We start from the raw sequence: 25,565 nt of genomic DNA, 5'->3' as shown, positions 1-25,565 counted from the left end.
GCTCTCAGAAGCTTGCCCGCTCGCCCACGCACCGGAAACTCATCTGAGCTCCGGCCGGGACAGAGGCCATTCTCTCCCAGAGCACTGTGACTTGCAGGCTCCCTGGGCCCCTGAGGACCTGTCCGTACAGCTTGCAGGTCCACCGAAAGCCACCGTTTGTCCCCATGGACGCCCAGAAGGCCAGCAAGGCGGGCCCTATCCCTGGCAGAATGAGCTTCTCGCTCACGTTCTCGGAGCTGGTCAACATCGCCAGCCCACAGTGCGGGGTGGTGAACTTCAAGGCCCTGCACCTCCTGCTCCAGGGTATCCTGGAGCACATCCACATGGCTGACCTTGAGAAGGTCCTTTCAGGGGATGAGGACTTCCTCCACACCTCACCAGCCATGTTCATGCCCCGGGAAGGAGACTCCCAGCCCATCCTTAACCCCATGAAGAGGCTCGGCAACGTCTTCGACCACCTGATGAGCCGTGTGGACAAGATGGAGAGCCAGCTGGCCATGCTGCGGGAACTGCCCTACACCTACCAGCTGCTGGAGGGCAGCCAGGGCACTGGCCAGCCCGCCCAAGACTTGTGGAACCTGATAAAGCTCTGTAAGATAGTGGAGGGCAAGGAAGAAGCCATGGCCAAGGTAAGCCGCCTGGACTCCAGAAGCTGCCTGCCCCCTTGGCTCTCCTGACAGGCTGTTCACCCCTACCTGGTGCCCCTGATGAGGGGCCTTGCCCTTAACCAGGAGAGGAATTCGGCTTTGGGCTCAGGCAGAACCGAAGCTCCAAGTTTCCATCCTTCATCAGTGTAGAGGAAAGAAGGCCGTACACTGTGTGAAATGTCCAGAGTGGGCACATTCGTAGAGGCAGAAAGCAGATGGGTGGTTGCCAGGGGCTGGAGGGAGAGGAAATGGGGAAGGACTGCTTAGTGGTTACAGGGTTTCCTTTTGGGGTGGTGATTTTAGAACTAAATAGAGCACAACACTATGAAAGCAGTAAATGCCACTGAACTGTACACTTTCAAATGGTATTTTTTTCTTTTTTTTTTTTTTTTTGCAGTACGTGGGCCTCTCACTGTTGTGGCCTCTCCCGTTGTGGAGCACAGGCTCCGGATGTGCAGGCTCAGCGGCCATGACTCACGGGCCCAGCCGCTCCATGGCATGTGGGATCTTCCCGGACCAGGGCACGAACCCGTGTCCCCTGCATCGGCAGGCGGACTCTCAACCACTGCACCACCAGGGAAGCCCTCAAATGGTATGTTATGTGAATCTCACCTCAATGAAAAAAAGATAATTGAGGACCTGTAGGTGACTAAACTGACACTCAGAAAATAGAACTACCATACGACCCAGGAATCCCACTACTGGGCATATACCCTGAGAAAACCATAATTCAGAAAGGCACATGAACACCAGTGTTCATTGCAGCACTATTTACAATAGCCAGGACGTGGAAGCAACCTAAATGCCCATCAACAGACGAATGGATAAAGAAGTTGTTGTACATATATACAATGGAATATTACTCATCCATAAAAAGGAACGTAATTGGGTCATTTGTAGAGATGTGGATGGACCTAGACTCTGTCATACAGAATGAAATAAGAAAGAGAGAAACAAATATCATATTAACACATATATGTGGAATCTAGAAAAATGGTACAGACAAACTTATTTGCAGGGCAAGAATAGAGATGCAGATGTAGAGAACGGACATGTGGACATGGCGGGGAAGGGGAGGGTGGGACGAAGTGGGAGATTAGGATTGACATAAGTACACTACCATGTGTAAAATAGGTAGCTAGTGGGAACCTGCTGTATAGCACAGGGAGCTCAGCTCAGTGTTCTGTGATGACCTAGATGGCTGGGATGGGGGGGCAGGGAGGTCCAAGAGGGAGGGGATATATGTATACATATAGCTGATTTACTTTATTGTACAGCAAAAACTAACACAACATTGTAAAGCAACTATACTCCAATTTAAAAAAAAGAAAAGAAAAGAAATGTCATTGATTTGCTGCGGGTGCAGCAGCCAGTGACCGTGGAACAGGGATGAGCTGAGGCCTTCTGATTCAGGACCCACCTTGGACCCCTTGCTCCCCTGCCTCCCCACCCAGCACACAGTTATCCATCAGGAGCTGTAGCCTTGGGGAAGAGTTGGATTTTGAAGAATAAATACCCCAGCCTCTCTCTCCTCCCTTCCTCCCATTGGCCAAACAAGAGGGCCAGAAGTCAGAGCGCCAGGGGTATGGAGAGCGCAATGCCTGTGGGTCAGCCTCTGAGGGCACCGAGTAGGGGCAGGGGATGGATGTGCGGGGGCAACAGAGAACATCCATCACACGGAGGAGGCATTCCAGGATGTCGTAGGTTAACACTCCTCTTATTTAAATGGAGGTGCAAGTCATATACCATGAAGTGAACAGCTGGGTGGCATTTGGTACATTGATAATGTGCGAGCACCACCTCTATCCCCTTCTAAACCATTTGCATGGCTCCAAAAGGAAACCTGTGTTCTCATCACTCCCCACTCCGCCTCCCCCCACCCCAACAATGCTAATCTGCTTTCTGGCTCTAAAGATTTACCAAATTCTGGGCATTTCATATAAATAGAATCATACAATATATGGCTTTTTGTGTCTGGCTTCTCTCACTGAGCATCATGTTTCCCAGGTTCATCCACATTGTAGCCTGTGTCTGTGCTTCACTCCCTTTTATGGCTGAATAGTATTCTATTGTAGGGACAGACCACATTGGGTTTAACCGTTCACCTGTTGCTGGGCATTTGTCTTGAGACTCTTTTTTTTTGGCCTCGCCGTGCAGCTTGCAGGATCGTAGTTCCCAAACCAGGGATTGAACCCGGGCTCCCTGCAGTGAAAGCACCCAGTCTTAACCACTGGACCACTAGGGAATTCCTGAGTTGAGGCTCTTTTTAAACAAAAGCAGTGTATTATTTGAAGGATGCTGGGGTTTCTCATTGGCACCAAGGAAGAAGTGGGTGGGCAGGCCTCAAAGGGAGGAAGCGTTTGTAGATCTCCTGCATCTTAAAAACAGCCCTTAACTTGTCTCAGCTTCCAGCTGCCAGTCTCCAGGTCTTCTGGTTATAATTTTTGGGTAAGAGAATGAGATGGCACACCTGGGGTCAGGTGTCCACTCCTGGCCAGGCAGGCAGGGTCGTGCCTAAGAATTAGAGCTCCTGGGGGCCTGTTCCCACTGCCTGGACTGGCAGGCACCCCAAAGGTATCAATACACAGGGGCCACCAGGCTTTACGTCCAACCTGGGGGCTGAAAAAGGTGGGAGCCCTGGTGCAGGTGTTTGTAGAGGTGACAGAAACAGATAATGCAAGATCCCTTCCTAGAACTGAGAGACTCTATAGGCCACGAGAAGCACAGGGCAGAGTCCACCAGCCCGACTTCCCTGGGCCTTGTGCCTCTTCCCCTCACTGTCCCCATCACCCTCACTCCTCCACTGGCTCCCTCCCCAGGGGAATGATCTTGAGGACAAGCGCTCACTGCATGCCAGGTGAGCTGGATGCTCTGTCTGTTCACTCCTTTAATCTTCTTAACGACTCTAAGAGGCAGGTGCTGTCATTATCCCGCACTTACAGATGGGGAAATGGAGGCACAGAGAGGTTAAGTAACCCACTCGGGGTCACAGAGTTAGAAAATGGGGAGCCAGTGCCAACTTGGGCCGAGTGGGTAGTTGGAAGGCATAGGAGTGTGGGTGCTGAGATGCCACTTACCCCTGGAAGGGGTGAGGGATGGCCACGGCCTCCTCCTCCCAGGATTGTTACAACAATTAAAACCAAACAAGATAAAGTATGGGAACTGCTTAGCACAGAGCTGGATGTCCGTTCTGGCCGAGATGGGCTGACGCAGGCGAGAGGCAAAGCGACACGGTGTGAGCCATAAATCTTCGTGCTCAGTGGAAGCAGCCGGGCACAGAGAACCACACTGCATGATTCTGTTCATAGACAACGCCCAGAATAGGCAAGTCTGTAGCAACAGGAAATGTCAGTTGCCGGGGGCTGGGAGTTGAGTGCTGGTGGGTATGGGATTTTTTCTGGGGCGATGAAAATGTTCTGGAACTAGGTAGTGGTGACGGCTGCACAAACCTGTGAATGTACCAACTGCCACCGAATTGTTCACTTCAGTATTGTTATGTGTGTTTTACTGCACGCACAAAAAGCAGAGATCATCTAACTATATGCTGTCTCCAAGAGACACACTGATTCAAAGACAAATAGGTTGGAAGTAAAAGGATAGAAAAAGATATTCCACACAAGCAGTAGCCAGAAGAGAGCTGGAGTTACTATACTAACATCAGACAGGATAGACTTTAAGACAAGAAGTGTTACTAGAGACACAGAAGGCTGCAGGGGTGGCTGAGGGCAGGTTACAGGGGCCTCAAAGCTGGATAGGTGGACACGATGTCCAAGGTGCCAGCCCCTCCGGAGCAGCCTGCCCCCGGCCTGCCTTGATGGATGAAGTCTCCTAGAATGCACAAGTACCCAGAGTGGCCCAGCCAGCTCACACAGGGTGCTGGTGGACAGGTTCGGAACTGGTCATGCCGCCCTCAGAGGACTGTTTGTGCACCTAGGAATGTCCCCACCACAGTTAGAGAATGTCGCCAAGTCCCAGACTGGCTGAGGTTGCCAGGGTTACCACGGTGACCCATTGTCGGGGTTGCCACGGTAGCTGGTTCTAGGGCTGTGCAAGCTGCTTAGCTAAGAATCTACAGCCCACTCACCACCGTCCCCCCAACTCCGGCCCACGTCAGCCGGGCTGGCAGACCAAATGCCACCCTTCATGGGGAAAGACAAGCCTCCCAGCCCCAGCACCTACCCCAGATGGGGTGAACGGTGCCCTGGAAACTAGGGCAGGCACCAAGGGGGCTTCTGGAGAGGTTTGGGAGGACCCACAGGTGCAGCACAAGGGGTGGTGCTCTTGGTCAGCACATCGCTGGATTGGGGGGCTCGGGCAGGGCAGCAGGTCCTCACTAAGCAAGCTTAAATCGATTGCAGTTTCTAACCCTCGGCATGACTGACATTTGGGGCCGGATAATTCTTTGTGGTGGAGACTGTCCTGTGCACTGAGGGATGCTGAGCAGCATCCTTGGCCTCTACCCACTAGATGCCAGGAACGCCCCATAGTCATGACAACCAGAAATGTCTCCAGACTTGCCAAATGCCCACTGGGGGCCAAATCGCCCCATTGAGAACTGCTTAGAAAACCTGGGCTCTCTGCTTGCTGTGCAACCTCCAGGGGGGCACCCACCCAGGCTCCCGGCGCCAGGGAGCATTTCCAGAATTGCAGGTTCCCAGGCCCTGCCCGCATCTCCCAGGCAGCCCTGAACAGGAGTTTTAGAAAGCTGCTCAGAAGCCCCTGGCTGTCTCGGTTATCTCAGGTTATCTCATCTGTTATGATAACCGCAGCTGGCCTCACAGGGGAAAATCAGGGGCCATGTCTGCTGTTTGTTATTAAGATTGTTCTGGCTAATCCCATTTCCATAAATAAACTTGTGTGTCCCACTAGGGGATTGTAACAACCTGTTGCTGCTTTTTTTTTGAAATTTCAAAACCCCCACCCCATTTTACTCCCCCAGCCAAAATCTCCTGCTGTGTATCCCACAATTAAAATGTTTTAAATTTTAAATTGGTTTTTGAGAATTTCAAAGCAAAGCTTAAGGGCACTGAAGACACTTTGGGGTTTTAGAGAATCAAGGTGAAAGTTATTGCAGTAATAGTAATGAACTTCCTGCGTTGGCAGTGCTCTTCCCAGGGTGCCGGGAAGGGCTATTGCATTCCTCCTTCCCTGGGAAGGAAGTGGTGTTAGCATTCCCATTTCCCAAAGTTCTGGCTCTGAGGCCTTGTAGACCAGTCTAGCTGATTGTTCAAGGGGATGTTTGTCTTGGACCCCCTTATCAGCCCTTGAAAGCTTCTGGAAGCACTTGGACCCCAGGTCGAACCTACATTCTTGAAGCCATCTTCAGACAGAGAGAAAGAGACAGAAAGACAGAGGGAGAATGAATGTCTGGACATTCTGCTTGCAAGAAGGGCAGCTTTCTAGAATTCGCTTCCCTGAACTTGGCTCCATCCCAGCCCTGATTGTGGCCTGAGGGGCCAAGTGGGACCTTCCTGGCTGTTCTCCCACCAACACAGTCCAGAGTTCGGGGCATGGCACCCCTGGTGAGAAGCAGGCTAGCTCTGGGGTGGGAAACCTTTAACTGCATGTCCTAGGAGACCCATGAGAAAAGAGTCTTCCTCCTCTCCTGTGCAGCCCCTACCCATGGAGCTGCCCACCAGGCCATCGTTTCTGGGTTTGCCCTGTAGTTACCCAAGGGAGGGGTGGGTATGATTCCTGCTCAGGTGATTTGGTCCCCTGGTTACACCCAGAGATACAAGGGGAGGCGGAAGCATCCCTGCATAGGTGGGGCATCTGGACCTTGTAGATTTCTCTGAAAAGCATTTTTCTATCTACAGCAGATAAGGCCTTGGAAAACTGGTCTCTTAATACTATTATCACTCCCAGAAAAATTAACAGTAACTCGTGAATACCATGCAATAGACAGTGTTGCAGTTTCCCCCAGTTAAAACAAAAATGCTATTGTTTAAAGCTTTATTGAGATATATTCCACATACCAGGAAGTTCATCCATTTAAAGTATACTGGGGGCTTCCCTGGTGGCACAGGGGTTAAGAATTTGCCTGCCAATGCAGGGGACACGGTTTCGAGCCCTGGTCTGGGAAGATCCCACATGCCGTGGAGCAACTAAGCCCGTGCGCCACAACTACTGAGCCTGAGCTCTAGAGCCCACAAGCCACAACTACTGAGCCCACATGCCACAACTACTGAAGCTCGTGCGCCTAGAGCCCATGCTCCGCAGCAAGAGAAGCCACGACAATGAGAAGCCCGTGCACCGCAACGAAGAGTAGCCCCCTCTCGCTGCGACTAGAGAAAGCCCGTGCACAGCAACGAAGACCCAACACAGCCAAAAATAAGTAATAAATAAATTTATTTAAAAAAATAAAGTATACCATAATGTTATATGTCAATTATACCTCAATTTAAAATGAAGTATCCAGTGCAGTGATTTTAGTGTACTCACAGTCGTGCAACTATCAGTCAATTTTAAGACATTTTCAACAGCCCAGAGAGAACCCCCTTAACCATTAACTGTCATTCTCCATTTCTGCACCTCCTCGAGCCCCACTTCTTCACTTACCATAATGTCTTTTTTTTTTAATCTTTATTTTATACTGGAGTAGAAGGTTTTTTGAAGGTTCTTCTGTAATTTTGTTTTCTTTTTTCTTATTTTTTTGGCTGTGTCGGGTCTTAGTTGCGGCATGCACGATCTTCGTTGAGGCACATGGGATCTTTCACTGCAGCGTGGGCTCTTCATTGTGGTGCGTGGGCTTCTCCCTAGTTGTGGCATATGGATTTTCTCTTTCTAGTTGTGGCGCCCAGGCTCCAGGGTGCATGGGCTCTCTAGTTGTGGCCTGCAGGCTCCAGGGCGCGTGGGCTCTGTAGTTTGTGGCATGCGGGCTCTCTTGTTGAGGTGTGCAAGCTCAGTAGTTGCGGCATGTGAGCTTAGTTGCCCTGTGGCATGTGGGATCTTAGTTCCCTGATCAGGGATTGAACCTGCATCCCCGGCATTGGAAGGTGGATTCTTTACCACTGGACCACCACGGAAGTCGCTTACCGTAATGTCTTCAGGCTTATCTATAGCATGTATCAGTACTTTTTTTTTGCCATATAATATTCCATTGTATGGGTAGACCAGATTTTGTTTATCAGTTGATGGGTATTTGGGTTGTTTCCACCTTTTGGCTATTAGGAATAATGCCACTATGAACATTGCTGTACAAGATTTTCTGTGAACATAGGCTTTCATTTCTATATACCTAGGGGTGGAATTGCTGGACCACATGGTAACTCTGTGTTTCAGTCTTGGGGAACTGTCAGCCTGTTTTCCAAAGAGGCTGCACCATTTTATATTCCTGCCAGCAGTGTATAAGGATTCCAATTTCTCCACATCCTCACCAACACTTCTTATTTTCTGTCTTTTTGATGATAGCCATCCTAGCGTATCTCACTGTGGTTTTGATTTTTATTTTCCTGGTGACTAATGATGTTGAGCATCTTTTCTTGTGCTTATTGCCCACTTGTATATCATCTTTGGAGAAATGTCTGAAAGGAGCCCTGGGGAGGGAGTGGGGCCCAGAAGGGAGGTGCAGCCCCGCGGAGGCAGATCTGCCCCCGCTGGTGCAAGGCTCCCAGGGGTGGGTGGCCACATGGTTCCCCCTGACAAGTGTCTAAAGTGGCAGTTGGCTGGCAGGCTGGGGACGCCCTGGTCTGGTACACTCTTGAAGTCCCTTCCCGGCCATGGCGACCTCAGAAGCAGAGGCCTCTTGTGTCTATGTCTCCCCCTTGTAGGATGAAGAACTTGAGAGAATTTGGGGCCACCAGATAGAGATGATAAAGGACCACCACCTCATGCTGGACAGGGCAGTGGACAAGCTCCAGATTCGCCTGGATGAGTTTAAGGTTCGGAGGTCCGGAAGGGCCCAGAGGAGGGAGGATTCCTCATCGGGACATTCAGATTCTTCCCAAAGATTTCACAGACACCCTGAAGGCAGGGGAACCAGGGACACTTTCCTGGCATTTTACTGTGTGTAAGTTACACTTCCATGAAGAGCTAACAAATCCTGCCACCCATACCCCCAACACATAAACAAGAGGGCCTGAACAAGATCTGTCTCATTCACTGCTTGGGTCACCCACGCCAGAAGGGTGCCTGGCGCAAAGTGAAGGCTTAGAATGTGCTGAATGAATTGATGAGTGGATAAGAGGATTTCTTGAGCCACCTGTTCATGTTCATAACCTTTCCCCTAAACTAGCTTGTTTCTGAGTTCTCACACCGTGGGGCCTGTCCGGAACAGCAGAGTCTGATGAGAAGTGTGAGGGCGATGCAGAGCACCTCCCGGGGGTCTTTCAACCAGACAGCTTCTCCCTTGTGCTCACTGAGCTGGCCTGATGACCCTGCCCTGCTGACCTCGGGACCAGTCCCATCTGTGCCTCGTCCCAGAGGCATCCCAGACCCTTGGGGAAAGGGTCAAAGTCATTCCCAGTGGGGGGAGATGACCTTTCCCCCAGGGTATAAAGAGACAAAATCCCAAACAGATCCACCTGAGGTGATTTCCATAGAGGGCTTCTGATTCCAAGTCAGGGGGCTGTTGGTGGGATGCACTAGGGTGTGGGGAGCGAAAGGGCAGGGCACAGCTCCTCCTCCCAAGGTGGTCACACAGAGTGACCAGGCTAGCGTGCACAGGGCAACTTGGATGGGAGAGGAGCTCATTGAAGGTGAGCCGATACCCAGCCCAAGCGGGGAAAGGAGGGTGCCTGGGCCGTGTGTGGGTTCCCAATACACGGTTTCAGGCCCAGACTTGCGTGAGCACCAGGATCAGGAACTACATAGTCTCCTGCCAACTCTGCGCCCTCATTTAGCCACTGCTTTTCAGAGAGACTGGGATGCCGTGTCCTAGGGACCTATTGGTGTCCTTCCTGGTCGGAGACCAGGGCCAGTTCTTTCAGCACTTCTGATGTGTGTCCAGCACCATGTCCTGCCCTGCTCGGGGTGGGGGGTGGGGGGTGGATGTAGGATCTGCCTCCAAGGAGCTGTCGCTCGTCACTCGTTGAGAGAAACTCAAGAGGAGTTTGGCCAAACAGACCAAATGGATCAAGTCAGCCTTTGTCCAGACTTCCTTCCTGCCCGTTGTGCCAGCAAGAACTAATTGCTTATAAAAGTGAACCCTGGAAGGATCAGGAGCTGGGCTTTGTACACAGCACGCTTCGTTAAATAGTTCTTAAATGAACATGGGCTGCAAGAGATCAGCAGGCTCGTGGAGCCCTTCCAGTAGAGGAAGGAGGGAGGGCAGACACCTCTGCCCTGGTACTGTCACAACATCGGGACTAGAGAGGAAACACCGCTGTTACTGCGTTACCTGGATGCCTGGGAGAAAATGTTCTGGACGTAACAGGTGGCACGAGAAATCCCCATTCATTCCCTGAGTCATTCAGCCAACGTCATTGAGCCTTCACTGTGTGCCAGGTGCCCTTCCAAGGCCCAGCGATACAGCAGTCAACAAGATGGACAGCGCCAAAGCCCTTATGTGTTTTTTTGCGGGGGAGTGGTAGTATTTGTTTGCTTTTAATGAAAGTATGCTTTATTCACAGTAAAATGCCCAGGCCTGAAGTGTAAGAGCTAGATTAATTTTTGCCTCTTGGTACACCCATGTCAGCACCACCCAATCAAGATGGAAATGTTTCCATCACCTTAGAGTGCCCCTCTTGGAGTGTTTCCCACTAAGAACCCAGCAGGAAAATAAGTGAGGATAGAACTCTTTCTTACTGACTCAAATAATGTGAAAACATTATTTGCCCTTTGCAAGAGGACAGGTGTCTTTTATAAGCTAGAGGCTGCATTCCAAAGCCATTCTTGGAACAAACTATTATATCCAAGGCTCTGGCTTGGTGCAGGAGGGGACGGATAAGACAGCTGATGTGTATCAAATGCCAACTCTCCTAGGAAAATGCCATTTCTAGTCCCCTCAGCATCTTTGGGACAGGAGTGGTATTAATGCCATTTGAACTAGGAGGAAACAGATTCAGGCAGAGTAACCAGCCAGTTGGGAGGCAGTCTGCTATTGTGGTTGGATAGGCCTGGGTTTCAATCCCGATTCTGCCACTTAGTGGGTGTACCAGTTTCCTGCGGCTGCTGTAACAGATGACCACAAACTGGATGGCATAAAACGAGACATGTACTCGTTCACAGTTCTGGAGGCTAGAAGCCCCAAATCAAGGTGCTGGCAGGGCCTTGCTCTGTCTGAAGCCTCTAGGGGAGGATCCTTCCTGGCCTCTCCCAGCTTCTGGTGGCTCCAGGTGTTCCTTGGCTTTTAGACGCATCACCCCAGTCTCTGCCTCCATTGTCATGTGGCCTTCCTCTCTGTGTGTATATCTGTGCCTTCACGTGGCCTCCTTATCCATGTGGGCTGCCCTAATCCAGTATGACCTCATCTTAACTAATTAGATCTGCAAAGATCTATTTCCAAATAAGACCATGTTCACAGGTTCTGGACAGGCATGAATTCTGGGGAGGACATTAGTCAACCCAGTACGCAGGTTACTGTGGCAGTGGAAGTTAGAGGCTCCCGGCTCCTCTTTATTTCTAGATTTTAACTAGGAGGAACCAAATGGGGATCTAAGTGTTCATGTTGGGCCTGGTGACTCTAGAAGTCAGCTCCCTGCTAATGTGGTGTTGGAGGAAGCAGCCTGACATGAGGCTGAAGCAGGATCTCCCTTCCATTATCTCCACCGTCCATCCTAGACCTTGAGACCCCTCTGGGGCAAGGTGGATGTGAAGGAGCTTTGCATTAATTAGAATTAGGTTCATCTTGGGACCTCCCTGGTGGTCCAGTGGGTAAAGACTCCACGCTCCCAATGCAGGGGACCTGGGTTCGATCCCTGGTCGGGGAACTAGATCCTGCATGCGTGCTGCAACTAAGAAGTCCGCATGCCACAACTGAAACCCTGCGCAGCCAAAATAAATAAATATTTAAAAAAAAGAATTAGGTTCATCTTTGAATAACATAAAACTCCCAAATAACTGACTTAAGGCATAAATGTATCTCTCTTTTACATTCAAGAAACTCAGAGCTGGTATTGAACTCCATGGTGTGTCACTTCCATTCACAAGGTCACCACATGGTCCAAAACGGCTGCTGGCACTCCAGTCATTAACTCTGCTTCCAAGCCAGCAGTGAAGAGGACACTGACCCACTTCCATTTACACCTCAGTGGTCACATCAAGCTATAAGGGAGGCTGCGAAATAGAGTCATGATTCTGGTCTGCCAGATGCCAGCTAAAAGTTAGGGGTTCTGTTTCTGAGGGTAAAAGGGAAACCAGATATGTAGGGAGAAGTAGAAGCCTGCTGCCAGCTTTGGAGGAGGAGTGACCCTACCCTCTGGGGACATGGCCCATTGGATGTGAGGCTCTTCCCAAGCAGGTTAGCTGGCTGCTGCTGTCATAAGGAGGGCCCAGTAAGTGGAGAGAGGGCAGAATTAATGCAGGGAGTTGGTTTTTCATGGAGTCATGGGGATGGGAAATAAGGTTTTCCCCTGACCCTGGGGCACAGCATGTGTGGCATATAAGTGCTTGGTGGATGAATAGACTGTCATTCTCACGGGGACCCCATTACAGATCAGAAGAGATGCACTTGTCTTAAACATCTAGGGACCCAAAGCATCAGTGTTTGTTTATGCTTTCCTTCCTCAGGTCTTCCTTCCTTTCCTGTGTAGCCACCTGTAGTTCTGTGAGGCCACCTCCAAGGGGACGTCTTGTGCCAAGTCCCACATTCCTTCCCTTCTGATCTGGGCACCTGGAGCCCAAGCCTTCCAATGTGCCACCCTGCCTGCTGTCCACCTGGCCCCACTGTCCCTTCCTAGGGTGGACGTGGGAGGTAGAGGCTATCCTCAGGACTTCCGAGGATAGCTGACATGCCCTCTGCTTCTGTTCTTAGGTTGTCCATTCTCAGATTAAAAACCTAGAGATGTACAAGGAAGACAGAAGTGTGATGGAGCAGGAGCTGAAAGAGGTGAGTGAGCAGAGATTCCTCTCCCCACCGCCCCCCATTCTGAGCCCAGCCTTCCCACCAGGATAATGGAATCATCCAGCCAAGACAAAGGCAGGCAGACTTCCAGAGTCTCCTTCCACCTTTATCGTATAGAAAGTTTGGGGGAAGTTCTCAAAAGTTGTTCCATCAATTCCTATTTTCAGTTAACTCAGGATTAGTGACAATTTTTAAAAATTGAAGTATAGTTGATTTACAATGTTATGTTAATTACTAGCAAAGTGATTCAGTTATACATATACATATATACATACGTTCTTTTTTTAACATTGTTTTCCATTATGGTTTATCATAGGATATTGAATATAGTTCTCTGTGCTATACAGTAGGACCTTCTTGTTTATCCATCCTATATATAATAGTTACATCCCATTCCATCCGTCCCCCAACCCCCTCCCCCTTGGCAACCACTAGTCTGTTCTCTATGTCCATGATTCTGTTTCTGTTTCATATATAGGTTCATTTGTGTCATATTTTAGATTCCACATATAAGTGTTATCATATGGTATTTCTCTTTCTGACTTCACTTAGTATGATAATCTCTAGTTGCATCCATGTTGGTGCAAATGGCATTATTTTGTTCTTTTTAATGCTGAGTAATATTCCATTGTATATATATACCACATCTTCTTTATCCATTCATCTGTTGATGGACATTTAGGTTGTTTCCATGTCTTGGCTATTGTGAGTAATGCTGCTATGAACATAGGGTGCATGTATCTTTTTGAATTAGAGTTTGTGACAAGTTATGTGAATTAAAAACCATGCCCCAACTTCTCCATCACAGGAAACCTTGGCTTCGATCTAATGGTTGTGTTTGAGCCAGCCGAGACCCCAAGGTTGAATTTAAGCCAAGGCTGGGTATCCAGGGTCCCAAACTAGAAAAACTGACCAAAGTGGTCTGATCTCCCCCAGCCTCTTCCTGCTCCCACCCCAGCAGTCCTGCCTCCCTGAGTCCATCTCTCTCTAGAAAGCCGACAGGCGCTCCCTGGCAGGCAAGGGAAGCCGGGCTGACCTGGACGCAGTGGCGATGGAGCTGAATGAGACGATTCAGGGCATGCTGTTCAGGGTTATGGCCAATGAGGATGACTGGGAGAAGACTGTGGAGCAGCTGGACAAAGACCTACGCACCAAGGTAAGGACCCCTGTATTAGTCACCACCTGCTGTGTAACAAACTACCCTGAAATTTAGTCCCTTAAGACAGCAAATGTTCACAGTTTCTGAGGGTTAAGAATTTGGGAACAGCTTAGCTCAGTAGCTCAGGGTCTCCCACGAGGCTGTAGTCAGGATGTCATCCAGGGCTGCTGTCATATGAAGGCTTGACTGGAGCTGGATGAGCTGTTTCCAAGATGACGCCCTCACGTGGCTGTGGGCAAGGCTCCTCACTTCCTTATCACACGGATCCTCCTTAGGGCTGCTTGACTGGCCTCACAACATGGCAGCCAGTGGGCCACCCAGAGCACATGGTCCAAGAGAGCAAGACAGAAGCTGCAACATCTTTGATGACTTAGCCACAGAAGTCACACTCCATCATTTCTGTAGTATCCTGTTGGTTACACAAGTCAGCACTGTTCAGTGCGAGAGGGGACCATATGGGGGTGTGAATACCAAGAGGTATAGTTGCGGAGCATCTTGGAGGCTGACCACCATAACGCAAGCAAAGGGACATGGCAGGCAGAGAGGGTGTCCTGTCCTGCTGGTCATTCGTTTATTCATTCATCATTTAATGATCACCTGTGTTGAGCCAGACCCTGGGGAAATGTTGATAAGAAGTCATAGCCTTAATGTGTACCGTCCAATAGAGAGACAGGAACAGTCATTTCAGTGTTGTGTGGTTCCTGCAGCTGGGGTGGCTGGTGAGGACAAAAGAGCTTGGGTTTAGAATCAGGCAGCTCTGGGTCCGAGTTGCAGCCCCACCATGATTGGCAGTATGCCTTGAGTTATAGAACCTCTTCGAGCCTCAGTTTTCTCATCTGTAAAATGAGGATATATTCACTCATCATCCACCTATTGGGTACCTCTGATGCTGGTTAGCGAGGATATGACGATAAGCAAAACAGATATGGAACACACTTGTCATAGAAATCATACAAGTCAGTGCAGGATTACAGCCGGAGTAACTCAGTTATCTACAGAACTGACCTGTTTTTCTTCCATAATTCAATGGCAGGGTGAAAAAAAGTGGGACAGAGACTGTTCTAGATTAAGAGAGTCTCAAGTGACACAACAACCAAATGCAACACACGAGGAGACTTACTTTGTTTCCAGGTTCAGTTGCTCCAACTCTGAAAATGGGCTGGGAATTAGATCAACGTCAGGAATGACTGCTCATTGTGTTAGATGGGATAACGGTATTGCAGGCATGTAAGAAAATTGACTAAAATATTTGAATGAAATGTTATGATTTCTGTAACTTTAAAAAAAAACACTCCATCAATTCCCTGGTGGTCCATTGGTTAGTACTCTGTGCTTCCACTGCAGGGGGCACGGGTTCTATTCCTGGTCGGGTAACTAAGATCCCACATGCCGCACGCCGTGGCCAAAAATAAATAAATAAAAATTAAAATAAAAAAAATTTTTTTAATAAATTTAGTTAATTTAAATAGCCACATGTGGCCAGTGGCTGCCATATTGGATGGCACAGTCACAAAAGAATGTTTAATGACCTGGAAAAATGTTTACAGTAAATTAAATGAAAAAACAAGTAGGATGTGTGTTATGATCCTATATTTGTTAAAAAAAAAAACATAACATGGAAAAATACTGTAAGGACCCATATCAAAGTATTTGATTACAGTGGTTACAGTGATTTCTTTGTGTTTTTCTGTACTTTCTAAAATGCTGACAATATGCATGACTTTAAATTTGTATTGAGGTTTAACATGCATACAGTAAAGTATGTAAACGTTTGTTTTACAACTGGATGAGTTTTTACATGTGTACACACCTTGGTAACCACCACTCAGATCAAGATGTAGAACAGTTCCAGCTCCTCAGAAGGCTGATGTTTTACTATTTTTATTTCTTGTACTGAGGTCAAATACACATAATATAAATTAACCATTTTAAAGTTAACAGTTCAGGGGCATTTAGTACATTGACAATATTGTGCCGCCACCACCTCAATCTAGTGCCAGAACCTTTCCACCCAACCAGAAGGAAACCCCGTGCCCGTAGCAATCATTCCCCATCCCCCTCCACCCACCCCTGCCAACCTCCAACCTGCATCCCACTTCTAGGACTCACCTGTTCAGGGGTTTTCCTTTTATTATCAGAACAGCTGTTCTTTATGATTTATGAAGAGGATGGTGGCCCCATGCTGTGGATCTTTCTAGAGGGAAGGCCGTGTTTGAGGGCGAGCTTCCTGGAAGAGGTGGAAGCTGGGCCCTCTGCTGGCCATGTGCGCCTCCCACTTAGCTCTTGTCCTCCACAGGCAACTCATCACCATCCGCAGTGCCCGCCTGCTGTCGTGGCTGCGGCCGGCCAGTGCCAACAGCTACGAGTACCTGCAGCGGCAACAGGTGAGGTGAGCAGGTGGGAGTCCAGGCGCCAACAGAGATGCAAACTCCAGTTCCAAGATGCAAAGGCTGTCTGGGGCACTGCAGCCGTCTGCAGGGGAGCTGTCCTGGGTGGTGGGGCTGCAGACGGGCATGTGAGGTGCTCATGGGGAGAGGAACGAACAGGTTATCGGGCATCTGTCATGGGCCAAGAACTGTTAAGGGAGGGAGAGTCTCTCATTTAAAGCTCACGCCCCCCTGTGAGCTAGGGTTGATGGGCCTGCTTTCAGCTGGAAGAAGTGAGTGCTTTCAGCTGGAAGAAGTGAGTCATGACCCTGGGTCCTCCGTGGGGCTTGCTGCAGCCGGGCAGGCACTGTGCCAACCTCTGTGACAGACTGACCTCGTTGAATCCTTACACCTTAACCTCTGAGGTCATTCTGCTATCATCCCATTTCACAGTTGAAGAAACCGAGGCTCAAAGAGCTTGAGCAACCCGCCTGAGGTCTCACAGCTAGTGAGTGGCGGGCTCTGGCGCCTAAACCTGCAGGTTTCCTCTGCCCACAGCTAGCTCCCTGGGCCCCAGCCCTGCCCCTCATCCCCTGACACCCCACAGCTTCATGGGTGCTTCTGGCTCCCAGGCCCCCAGGCCTGAGGGTACGTCTGGCCAGGAGGGGAGTGATGGCTGAATAGCAGCCTCAGCCACATGAAGGGGAGGAACATGGGGGCCTGTGCCCGGTGCCCCCACCCTCACTCGCCTGACTCCCTCTTGGGATGAGAGGTTAAGAGGGACTTCCCTGGCGGTCCAGTGGTTAAGACTCCGTGCTTCCACTGCAGGGGGGCGCCGGTTTGATCCCTGGTCAGGGAACTAAGATGCCGCTCAGTGGGGCCAAAAAAAAAAAAGGGTTAAGAGCCTGCATTTGGCAGGCCAGACCAGGGCTCCAGGTCTGGGAGAACATGGGTCTCAGTTTTCCCCTCTGCCCCAACGGTGCCTGTCTGTATCCACATACCAGGCCCCAGGCCTGCCCGGCTGCATCACCCAAGCTGAAGCTGGAAGAAATTCCAGTCTTCCCTCGCTACAGGCCAGGCCCTCGGACCCAACCTGCGGCTCCTCTGGGGCGGAGGGGTCTCCAAGTGGCTGCTGACCCCCCTGCCCTGCCCCAGGGAACAGCAGCGGCTGCAGAAGCTCCAGAACCTTGCAGCCCTGGAGGGGCGCCCGGACTCGCTGGGCTCCCAGCAGAACTGGGGTGACGGCACCGGAAATGACACCAACCTTGATTTCAAATCATGTAACTTGTCGACAATCTACCCCTACGGGGACCCCGAGTTGTTGGACTATGACTCCATGAGTCAGGCTGCAGCCCCTGGCGTTGGGCAACCCTGGGCTAAGCCAGGCCCTGCTGCCTCTGTGAACACTCCCTTACCCGGGGCCCCGGGCCACCCAACAGGCCGAGGTGGACATCCTGGGAGCGGACGGGATCCTGTACAAGGGCCGAATGAACAGCAAGGACAGGGCGCGGCCTCTGACCGGTGCAGAGAAGGAGCTGGCAGGTGAGGAGCCTCAGGGCTTCCTGGGCACCCCTGCCCCGTGTCCTGCCTTTGCTGGGCATTGTGAGGCCCAGTGTGATGCAGGTGGGGCCCAGAGCCGGCAACATCCGTGACTGGGTGCTCCTCACACAGCCACTTGCAAACATGGGATCCTACTGTATGCCAGGCACTGTACTGGGACAGCTTGTGACAAGGGATGCTGGGGAGGGGTACCGGATGGCCTCCCCAAAGAAGGAATGCTGGGTGGTGACGGGAGAGTTGTGACAAGGGACACTGGTTCAAGGAGGAGGTCCTAGACTGCTGTCCTGAGGCCTCTGAAAAGGGAATAAGGCTTAGCTGGATGAAGGGATCAGGTGGGAGCAGAGTGAGCCAGGGAAAGGGAATAGCAGTGCAAAGGCCCTGTGGTGGGTGGAAGGCAGGCACACTTAGGAACTCGGGAAGGTGAGTCTCCCTGGAGTGGGAAGATCGGGCTGGGGTTGGGCGTGATGAGGAGGACGCCAGGACAGACTGGAGGCCTGTGTCCTAATTGTCACGGGTTGGGGAGGGTTGGGCCAGCGGGAGATGTGGAATGAATTGCTCTGGTTACTGCAGTGTCGAGGCCCTGGCTCCAGCTGGCTCCAACCGGGGACCCCGGGACTCAGCTCCTGCACTGGGCCAGCCATACCTTCTCTGCCTGCCCCTTTGAAGTTACCCCGCTCTGGGAAGAGGGGTTCCACACACTGCCCTACTGGGGCTGGTCCAGGAGCCACAAAGTGGTCAGGGGGTTAAATTCTGTCCACGGTGTCCCTCCTCACCCCACTTTGCCTCCATTGACTTGAGAACAACCACCAGACACCTAAGCAAAGGAAAGGGGACTCTTTTCCTGGGTGTGCTGGACAGAGAGGACAGCACCCTGCTTTAGTGTCCCGGGGCTGCAACAAATGACCACCAGTTGGGCGGCTTAAGACAATAGAAATTAACTCTCACAGTACAGCAGGCCAGAAGTCCAAAATCAAGGTGTCGGCAGGGCCGTGCTCCCTCCGAAGGCCCTAGTGGAGGATCCTTTCTGCCTCTTCCAGCTTCTGGGAACTCCAGGCATTCCTGGGTTTGGGGCTGGATCACCCCCGTCTCTGCCTCCTTCTTCATGTGGCTTCTCCCTGTGTCTCCTCCTCTTCTGTCTCTTAACTCAGATGCCCTCATCTGAAGATCCTTCACTTAATTACATCTGCAGAGACCTTTTCTTTAAACAAGGTCACATTCACAGGTTCCAGGGGGACACATCTTTTGGGCAGCTGCCATTCAACTCACTACAGGCCCCTTCCCTGGTCCAGGGGGCAGGTCACCATCTTGAACCCTGCATTCCCCCTGGGGCATGGATGTGGGCCTGCAGTGTTAATGGCTCCACCTGGACGATGCCCCCGGACACAGATGCTGTCGAGAAGAGACTCGGGCTGGGCCCCTGGGATCACCAGGCAGGATAACAGCAATGGTGGCCAATATTTAATGAGCTCAACTTCTTGCCAGGCCCTGCACTGCCTCCTCTCACCCTGCACCGGCTGGTGAGGCACTGCACAAATGAGCGGGTGAGGGTCGCTTGCCGGGAGCCCACCGTTGGGGGAGGGGTCAGGGTGATCTACAGACCCGACCTTCGTCTCCGGTCATCCATCGGATGGCGTCCCCACCCAGCTCCCCAGGGCTGTCATCAAGAGCATGGGGCTCTTCTCCCCAGGGCTTGTTTGTTCTCCAGACCCATGCAGCAAAGCAGGAGTGGATCAGGATGCCTCAATTGCTTTATCCTGCTTGGGGGCCACAAAGTCTAACTAGAAATTGGAATCAATTCGAAACCCACCTGTGGCTGGATCTTTTGACCAGTTTGTCTTACTGCGCATTTTTTACTCAAAAGAAATTCTAATCCAAAACACACTCAATATCTAAACCTAAACTAGCTGATGTGAGCCCCCCTCCCAGGTCCAGCCTGATCCCAGATGCATCCATCCATCGTTTGCCCACAGGGCCACCAAGGGCCGTCCAGCCAGCCTGTGCCCTCCTGATGCCTGCACAGTGGTCAGGATCTCAGGCCGGACAGAGGAACCCTTGATCCCTAGTAAGCAGTGCCCCCAGCATGAGGCTGGACTTCCAGAGAGGTCTCAATGGAAGGGGGGCTAAGTACAGGCAGGGCTCAGGTAGGCAGAGGCATCAGGGGCGCAGATGGAGGGGGACATGCCTCACCAGCCTCACCGTCCTCACCAGCACTGAGTGAATGGTCTCAAACCCGCTCCTGACCAGGCCCCTCCCCCGCTCAGAACCCGGCTGGGTGAGTGTCCTATGGCTGCTGTAACATTACCACAAACAGGAGCTTAAAACTATCCAAGTTTATTTTATCTTAGTTCTGGAGGTCAAATCGGAAGTGAATCTTACAGGGCTAAGATCGAGGTGTCTGCAGGGCTGGTTCCTTCTGAGGCTCAAGGGGAGACTCCGTGTCCTTCCAGAAGCCTCCCACATTCCTTGGCTCGTGGCCCCTTCTGCCATCTTCAGAGTGCATCTCTCTGACCTCAATGTCTGTCCTCACATCTCCTTCTCTGACTCTGACCCTCTGGCCTCCCCTCATAAGGACCTTGCAATTACGTTGGACCCATCCAGTTAATCCAGGATCATTTCCCCATCTCAAGGTCCTTAACTTGATAACATTTACAAAGCCCCCTCTGCCATGTAAGGTGACATAGTCACAGGTTCTGGGGATTAGGACAGGGACGTCTTGGGGTGCATTGTCCCCAGAGTCCGATCTCCTTGGCTGGTCTGCAGGGCCCCTTGGCCACTCCCTGCCCCAGCCTCGTCTGCTCCCTGCCTCCAGCCTCCCAGAACTGCTTGCTTGCTCTCTCAACGATCCAGGTTGTTACCCCCGTCTGAGCCCCTGCATGTGCCGTGTGCTCTGCCTGGAATCCCTGGGGAACCTTTCTCATCTGCCAGGGCTCAAATGTCCCCTCCCATCGGGAGCCTCCCAGCTGCTTGGCTTTTGGCTCTCGCAGAGGTAGGAAAGCCGTGGAGGAGGTCGTGGGAGAAGCAGATGTTGGGATCAGGTGGCAAGTTCGGGTTTGGGCCTCTGCATCCAAGGTGTCTGTGGGCCTTCAAGGAGAGTGCAGGCTCAGAGCTGGGTTCCCAGGCCTCACTGGGTCTTGGTTTTGAATCTGTATCCCAGGCTCATGTGCCTCACCTTGGAGGGAAGCAGTGTGTCAGTCTCACTGGTTGGCTGGTCAGCAGGTCCTACCTCTGACCTGTGGAGGGATCCGGGTGCCAACCGGTGATCAGAGTGGGGACCAGGGAGTGATCCTCAACTGGGCCTTTGCTCTTACCCCGAACCTGCAAAGCACATGGGAGGTCGTTCCTAGCTCAGGTTCAAGGGACATGACCCAAGCTACCTGGATCCCAAAGGCTAAATGGGGAATCAGTGTGGTCCCCTGTGTCAGTTGGGTCCTCCAGGGCACAGACCCTGAGGCAGAGTTAGGAATGCAGTAGGTTTGGGATGGGGAGGCGTTAACAAAGAGAGACCCTCAGACAGTGTGCAAACCTGAAAAAGTCCAGGCCAGCCCAGTGGGGACCTTCCAAGCAAACACTGCCCAGCAGATGGCCAGGCCCTGTGCTCCCATTTTGGCCAGAGATGCTAACAGGCCCCGAGTGCTAACAGGTGGAGGCTGTCGGCTCCCTGTGCTCTCCAGAACTGAACGATGAGTTCTTTCTTTCTTTCTTTTTTTTTTTTTTTGCTGTACACGGGCCTTTCACTGTTGTGGCCTCTCCCGTCGCGGAGCACAGGCTCCAGACACGCAGGCTCAGCGGCCATGCTCACGGGCCCAGCCGCTCCACGGCACGTGGGATCTTCCCGGACCGGGGCACGAACCCACGTCCCCTGCATCGGCAGGCGGACTCTCAACCACTGCGCCACCAGGGAAGCCCTGATGAGTTCTTTCTTAAAGGCGGAGCTGAACGGCACCTCCTGCTGCCACACGGCCCTGGTCACTCAGCCCGTCAGTCCTTAGCCCCCCTTGGTGCCAGGTGTGTTTTGGATGCCGCTGGAGAGACCTGGTGAGGTCAAAGTAAAGTTACTGCCCCCTTAGAGTTTTTACTCCACGAAGGATGGTGAAATGAAATGAGTAAGTTCAGCGAGTGAATAAGATGAAACATGGGGAATTCCCTGGCGGTCCAGTGGTTAGGACTCAGTGCTTTTACTGCCAAGGGCACAGGTTCAATCCCTGGTCAGGGAACTAAGATCCCACAAGCCGTGCAGTGTGGCCAAAAAAAAAAAAAGATGAAACATGGAAATAGGGGAGAGAATGACTGGGGTCGGGGGGTCGTCCCTGTGGAGCATGTGGTCTGAAGGACTCTCTGAAAATGAAGGTCAGGAGACAGCCAGGGAGGGACACAGCCATCCAAGCAGAAGGAACCGTCGGGGTCCTGCATGGGAAGGAGCTTCGTGCCCCTGTAATTCGTCTCAGGTGGGAGGCCTGGCCCGTCCCCTCCAGACCTGGTGCCCTGCTCAGCCGTCTGTGACCCCCTAACACCACCCCCCACCCCCGTCCTTCCTGCATATTCGCTGTCATGGCCTCTTTTCCCTGCACGTTCCCACCTCGTACAGTGGTCTCTGGTCTGGATGGCCGGTCATGGTGACTCTTGGCTGGACAGGGAGAAAGGGACGCCTTGGGTTCAAAAGTGAAGGATGGAGCCAGACTCCAAAGGCCACATATTGTGTGACCCCCCCTCCCATGATTTTTCCAGAACAGGCAAATTACAGAGACAGAAAACAGATTAGCGGTTGCTGGGTGCTCGGGGGAGGGGTGAATGGGGTGTGTGTGACTGCCTCATGGGTACAGGTTTCTTTTGGGGGTGATGAAGTATTCTGGAACCAGATGGAGACGGCAGTTGCACAGCCTTGTGAATGCACTTAATGCCACTGAATTGTTCACTTTGAATGGTTAATTTTATGTGAAGTTTACCTCAAAAAAATGTGCATGCACAGAAGATGAAGGTGGGGTGGGGCACTGTGGTGGCCTGGTCCTGGTGGGAATAGCTGAAGAACTATCAGGCTGGCCAGCACGTCACCTGTATCTTTTCATGCTAAAATAATGTCTCTCTCCTCCTTGGCCTTGAGTTACTTTCAAAAAGCCTTTTTCTGACATCTCAGCCTTTAGAAACTCTATACTCACGAAGGTGGGGAGGGAGGAAGGGTCTTCCATGCATGACTGGGTGGGGATTGGGTGTGTGAAGAGGCGGCAGGGGGTAGGGGGGCGGGGGGCAGCAGGGCAGGTCCCACCAGAGCGAAAGGGCCTCCAGGCTGGGGCAGAGCCCTGGAAGCGCCCCCCACCAGCTCCTGTCTCTTCCCCTTTCTTTTCCACCGAGCTGTTAAGGTTCCGCATCCCCCAGCTCAAAGCCCATATGAGGGTGCGTGCCCGAGTGCCTTATTTGTTGCCATCTACCCCTGTGAGTACCTGCCCCCCAACTCCCTGGCCCAGCTGGGATTCTGGCAGGGTCTCTGGGCCCCCCGTCCCAGCCTGGGGCTCTCCTACCCCACCTCATCCATATCTCACCTGCCCTACCCGGACCTGGGCCAGAGAAGATCCCTCGAGTGGCCCCCACCTGGCACCCAGCACCCTGGCCGGGGCCTCCAGCCATCCTGGGCTTCAGCTTTACCCTTCAGCCAGGTTTCCTGGCTGAAGCCATCCCTGGGGTCCAAGCCAGGTGTCTGTGCCCTGGGGTCCAGCCGGCTGCAGAGCTGGGATGAGGGAGCCTGTTTATTCCCTCGGGCCTCTCTGCTGAGGGCCCATGAGCCAAGTTGGGGGCAACTGAGCTCATGACTCCTCTGGTCACATTACCACGTACCAGACATCTGAGAGCACTTTACAGCATACAAAGCACTTCCTCCCTTCTCATCTCACCCAGTCCTTATCCCATTAACCGGGATGCTGAGGTGGGCACAGCTAGCCCATTTTAAAGTGGGGGAGCTGAGGCGCACGACCGTGAACCGGGGAATGCAAGAGCTGGGCCGAAGCCCAGATCCTGGCCTCCAAGTCCTGTGTCCTCTCGGCTGCCCTACTCCACTTCTGTGTCCACCTCTGGTTTCGTTTATCTTGGGTCGCCCCCCAAACCCAGGAAGTGTCAGGTGCCTGGACTGGGTGAGCAGAGGTGGAGCACTTCCAGTCTTGGGGCTTCTCTTCTCCTTAGTGGAGATGACCCCATCGGGCCAGCCTCTCTCCAGAATATCCCTGGGACACATCGTGGGTCTCTCCTGTCCCCCAGCAGCCTGCCCCCCCGCACCAGCATGGGCTCAGCCACCTCAGGCCCCCAGCCAACATGCCAGCTCAGCCTCCGTCTCTGCCTCCCCTGCCACTGCTGCCACAGCTGATGCCATCCCTGCAGGATCCCCAGCCGGCCCCAGGGCCTGCCGGGCACCCAAGGCCTCTGCGCCTCGAGTCCCGAGCTGGCATGCAGTCCACCAAGGAGCCCACCAAGCTGTGAGCCTGCAGTGCCAGCGTCCCCCCCTCCCCCCAGCAGGTGGAGACCCTGCCCTGAGCCTAGTCTGGGGAAGGTGCAGGGGCTCTGGACTTAGGGGAGGGTCTCCATAAGGGACTCATTTTGATCCAGTAGCTGTTTTAACTCTCATGTAAATACCGGTAACACAATCCTTCTCATGCTACGTTTCATGGAGAACACAGCTTTCTAGATTGAATGTCCCACTAAACCAATTTAATTCCTTGACCAATTTTCAATACAGCACAAAGTGGTTTTAAAAACAATCACTTTCCTTTTTATTTTGCTGAAATGATTTTATCAGAATCAGTTCCAATTACAGCTAACGCCACTGTCCATTTTCTTTGGGGACCATTATTTCTACCAGGACCAATTTTCTCATGGGAACCAAATTTTATTGCGTGCGTGGTTTTTTATTGTCTGTTGATTGTTCCCACCAGTAATTACTGTTATGAGTTGGATATTTAAAGAACCCGATTGTTTGTATTTACTTCTGGCTAATCCATGAGGCACTTGGAGCAACGGCCCTGCAATCCTCCAGGACCGCCCTGTCCTGTTTGGCGTCTTTCTGCCTCTTTGGTTCCCGCGCTGGCGGGGGGGTGGTCAAAGCGTCCTGATTTGGGGTTCAGAGGCCGGCCTGCTCACGCCTGCCTGGCGGGTCCTGCAGCCTGGTGTAGTTTCTGCCCCTTGGACGGTTCACTGGTCCCTCCTTCTCCCTCTGTTTTGCGTTTTCTCCCTTTGCATCCCCTAGGTTGTCCAGTTGCGCCCTCTACCCTTTCTGTGCTTCTGATACTTCTATCACATTCCACAAAGACTTAAAAAAAAAAAAAAAATTTCCCTCTGAATGGTTTTGGGGCATGGCTCCCCCCAACATCCACCAGAGGCTTCTGGAGCGAGTCAGGGAGTGGGGTGGGCAAGCTGCCCGGGGTCCGCCCTGGGGGAGCCAGGGTGCTGGCATGGAGGAGGGTCCTCTGGAAGGGCAGCCAAAGGAGTCCTGGATGCTGCGTGCCTGCCCCTCCCCACCGATTGTCCCCAGCCCTGCCTCCCCCTCCTCCTGCTCCTCACCTGCAACCACTCCTGACTTCTCTTTTCTTTCTCCAAGGACTGTGTCCAAATGAGGCCAAGCTCTTCCTGACCCAGATGACCTACACTGCCTTGGGGGATACTGGCCAGTGCATCCCTGGCCCCACCCCCATATCACAGATGAGTATTTTTGTCAGCTTCTCCCCAGAATAAAATCTTTCACTTTTCTGATTGTGGATAAGGGTGACTGGCCCCATGCCCTCTGCAAGGGGAGGCCTTGCCCGTCCCACATGGGTGGGTGGACTTGCCAGTCCTTCCTCGGGCCACCAGCCCAG

At 52.1% G+C, this 25,565-nt stretch overlaps 1 protein-coding gene across 1 annotated transcript; it reads left to right on the top strand.

The window, feature by feature from the left end:
• Positions 1-209: 209 nt before the first annotated feature.
• LOC309816759 (uncharacterized protein C16orf96) lies at positions 210-24,195 on the top strand (the record flags this gene model as incomplete). Its single annotated transcript, XM_082644534.1, is given in 11 exon segments — positions 210-629; positions 8,417-8,527; positions 12,559-12,633; positions 13,640-13,804; positions 14,515-14,519; positions 16,104-16,196; positions 17,329-17,509; positions 17,613-17,715; positions 23,080-23,164; positions 23,977-24,026; positions 24,029-24,195. Coding segments are annotated over 11 exon segments (1,455 nt in total).
• Between the last annotated feature and the right edge of the window lie 1,370 nt (positions 24,196-25,565).

This window comes from Mesoplodon mirus (genome assembly GCF_964341445.2).
Source record: "Mesoplodon mirus genome assembly, chromosome: 15".
Taxonomy (NCBI): Eukaryota; Metazoa; Chordata; class Mammalia; order Artiodactyla; family Ziphiidae; genus Mesoplodon; species Mesoplodon mirus.
The sequence above is the reverse complement of the archived record's forward strand: the minus strand, read 5'-3'. Positions and strand labels throughout refer to the sequence as shown.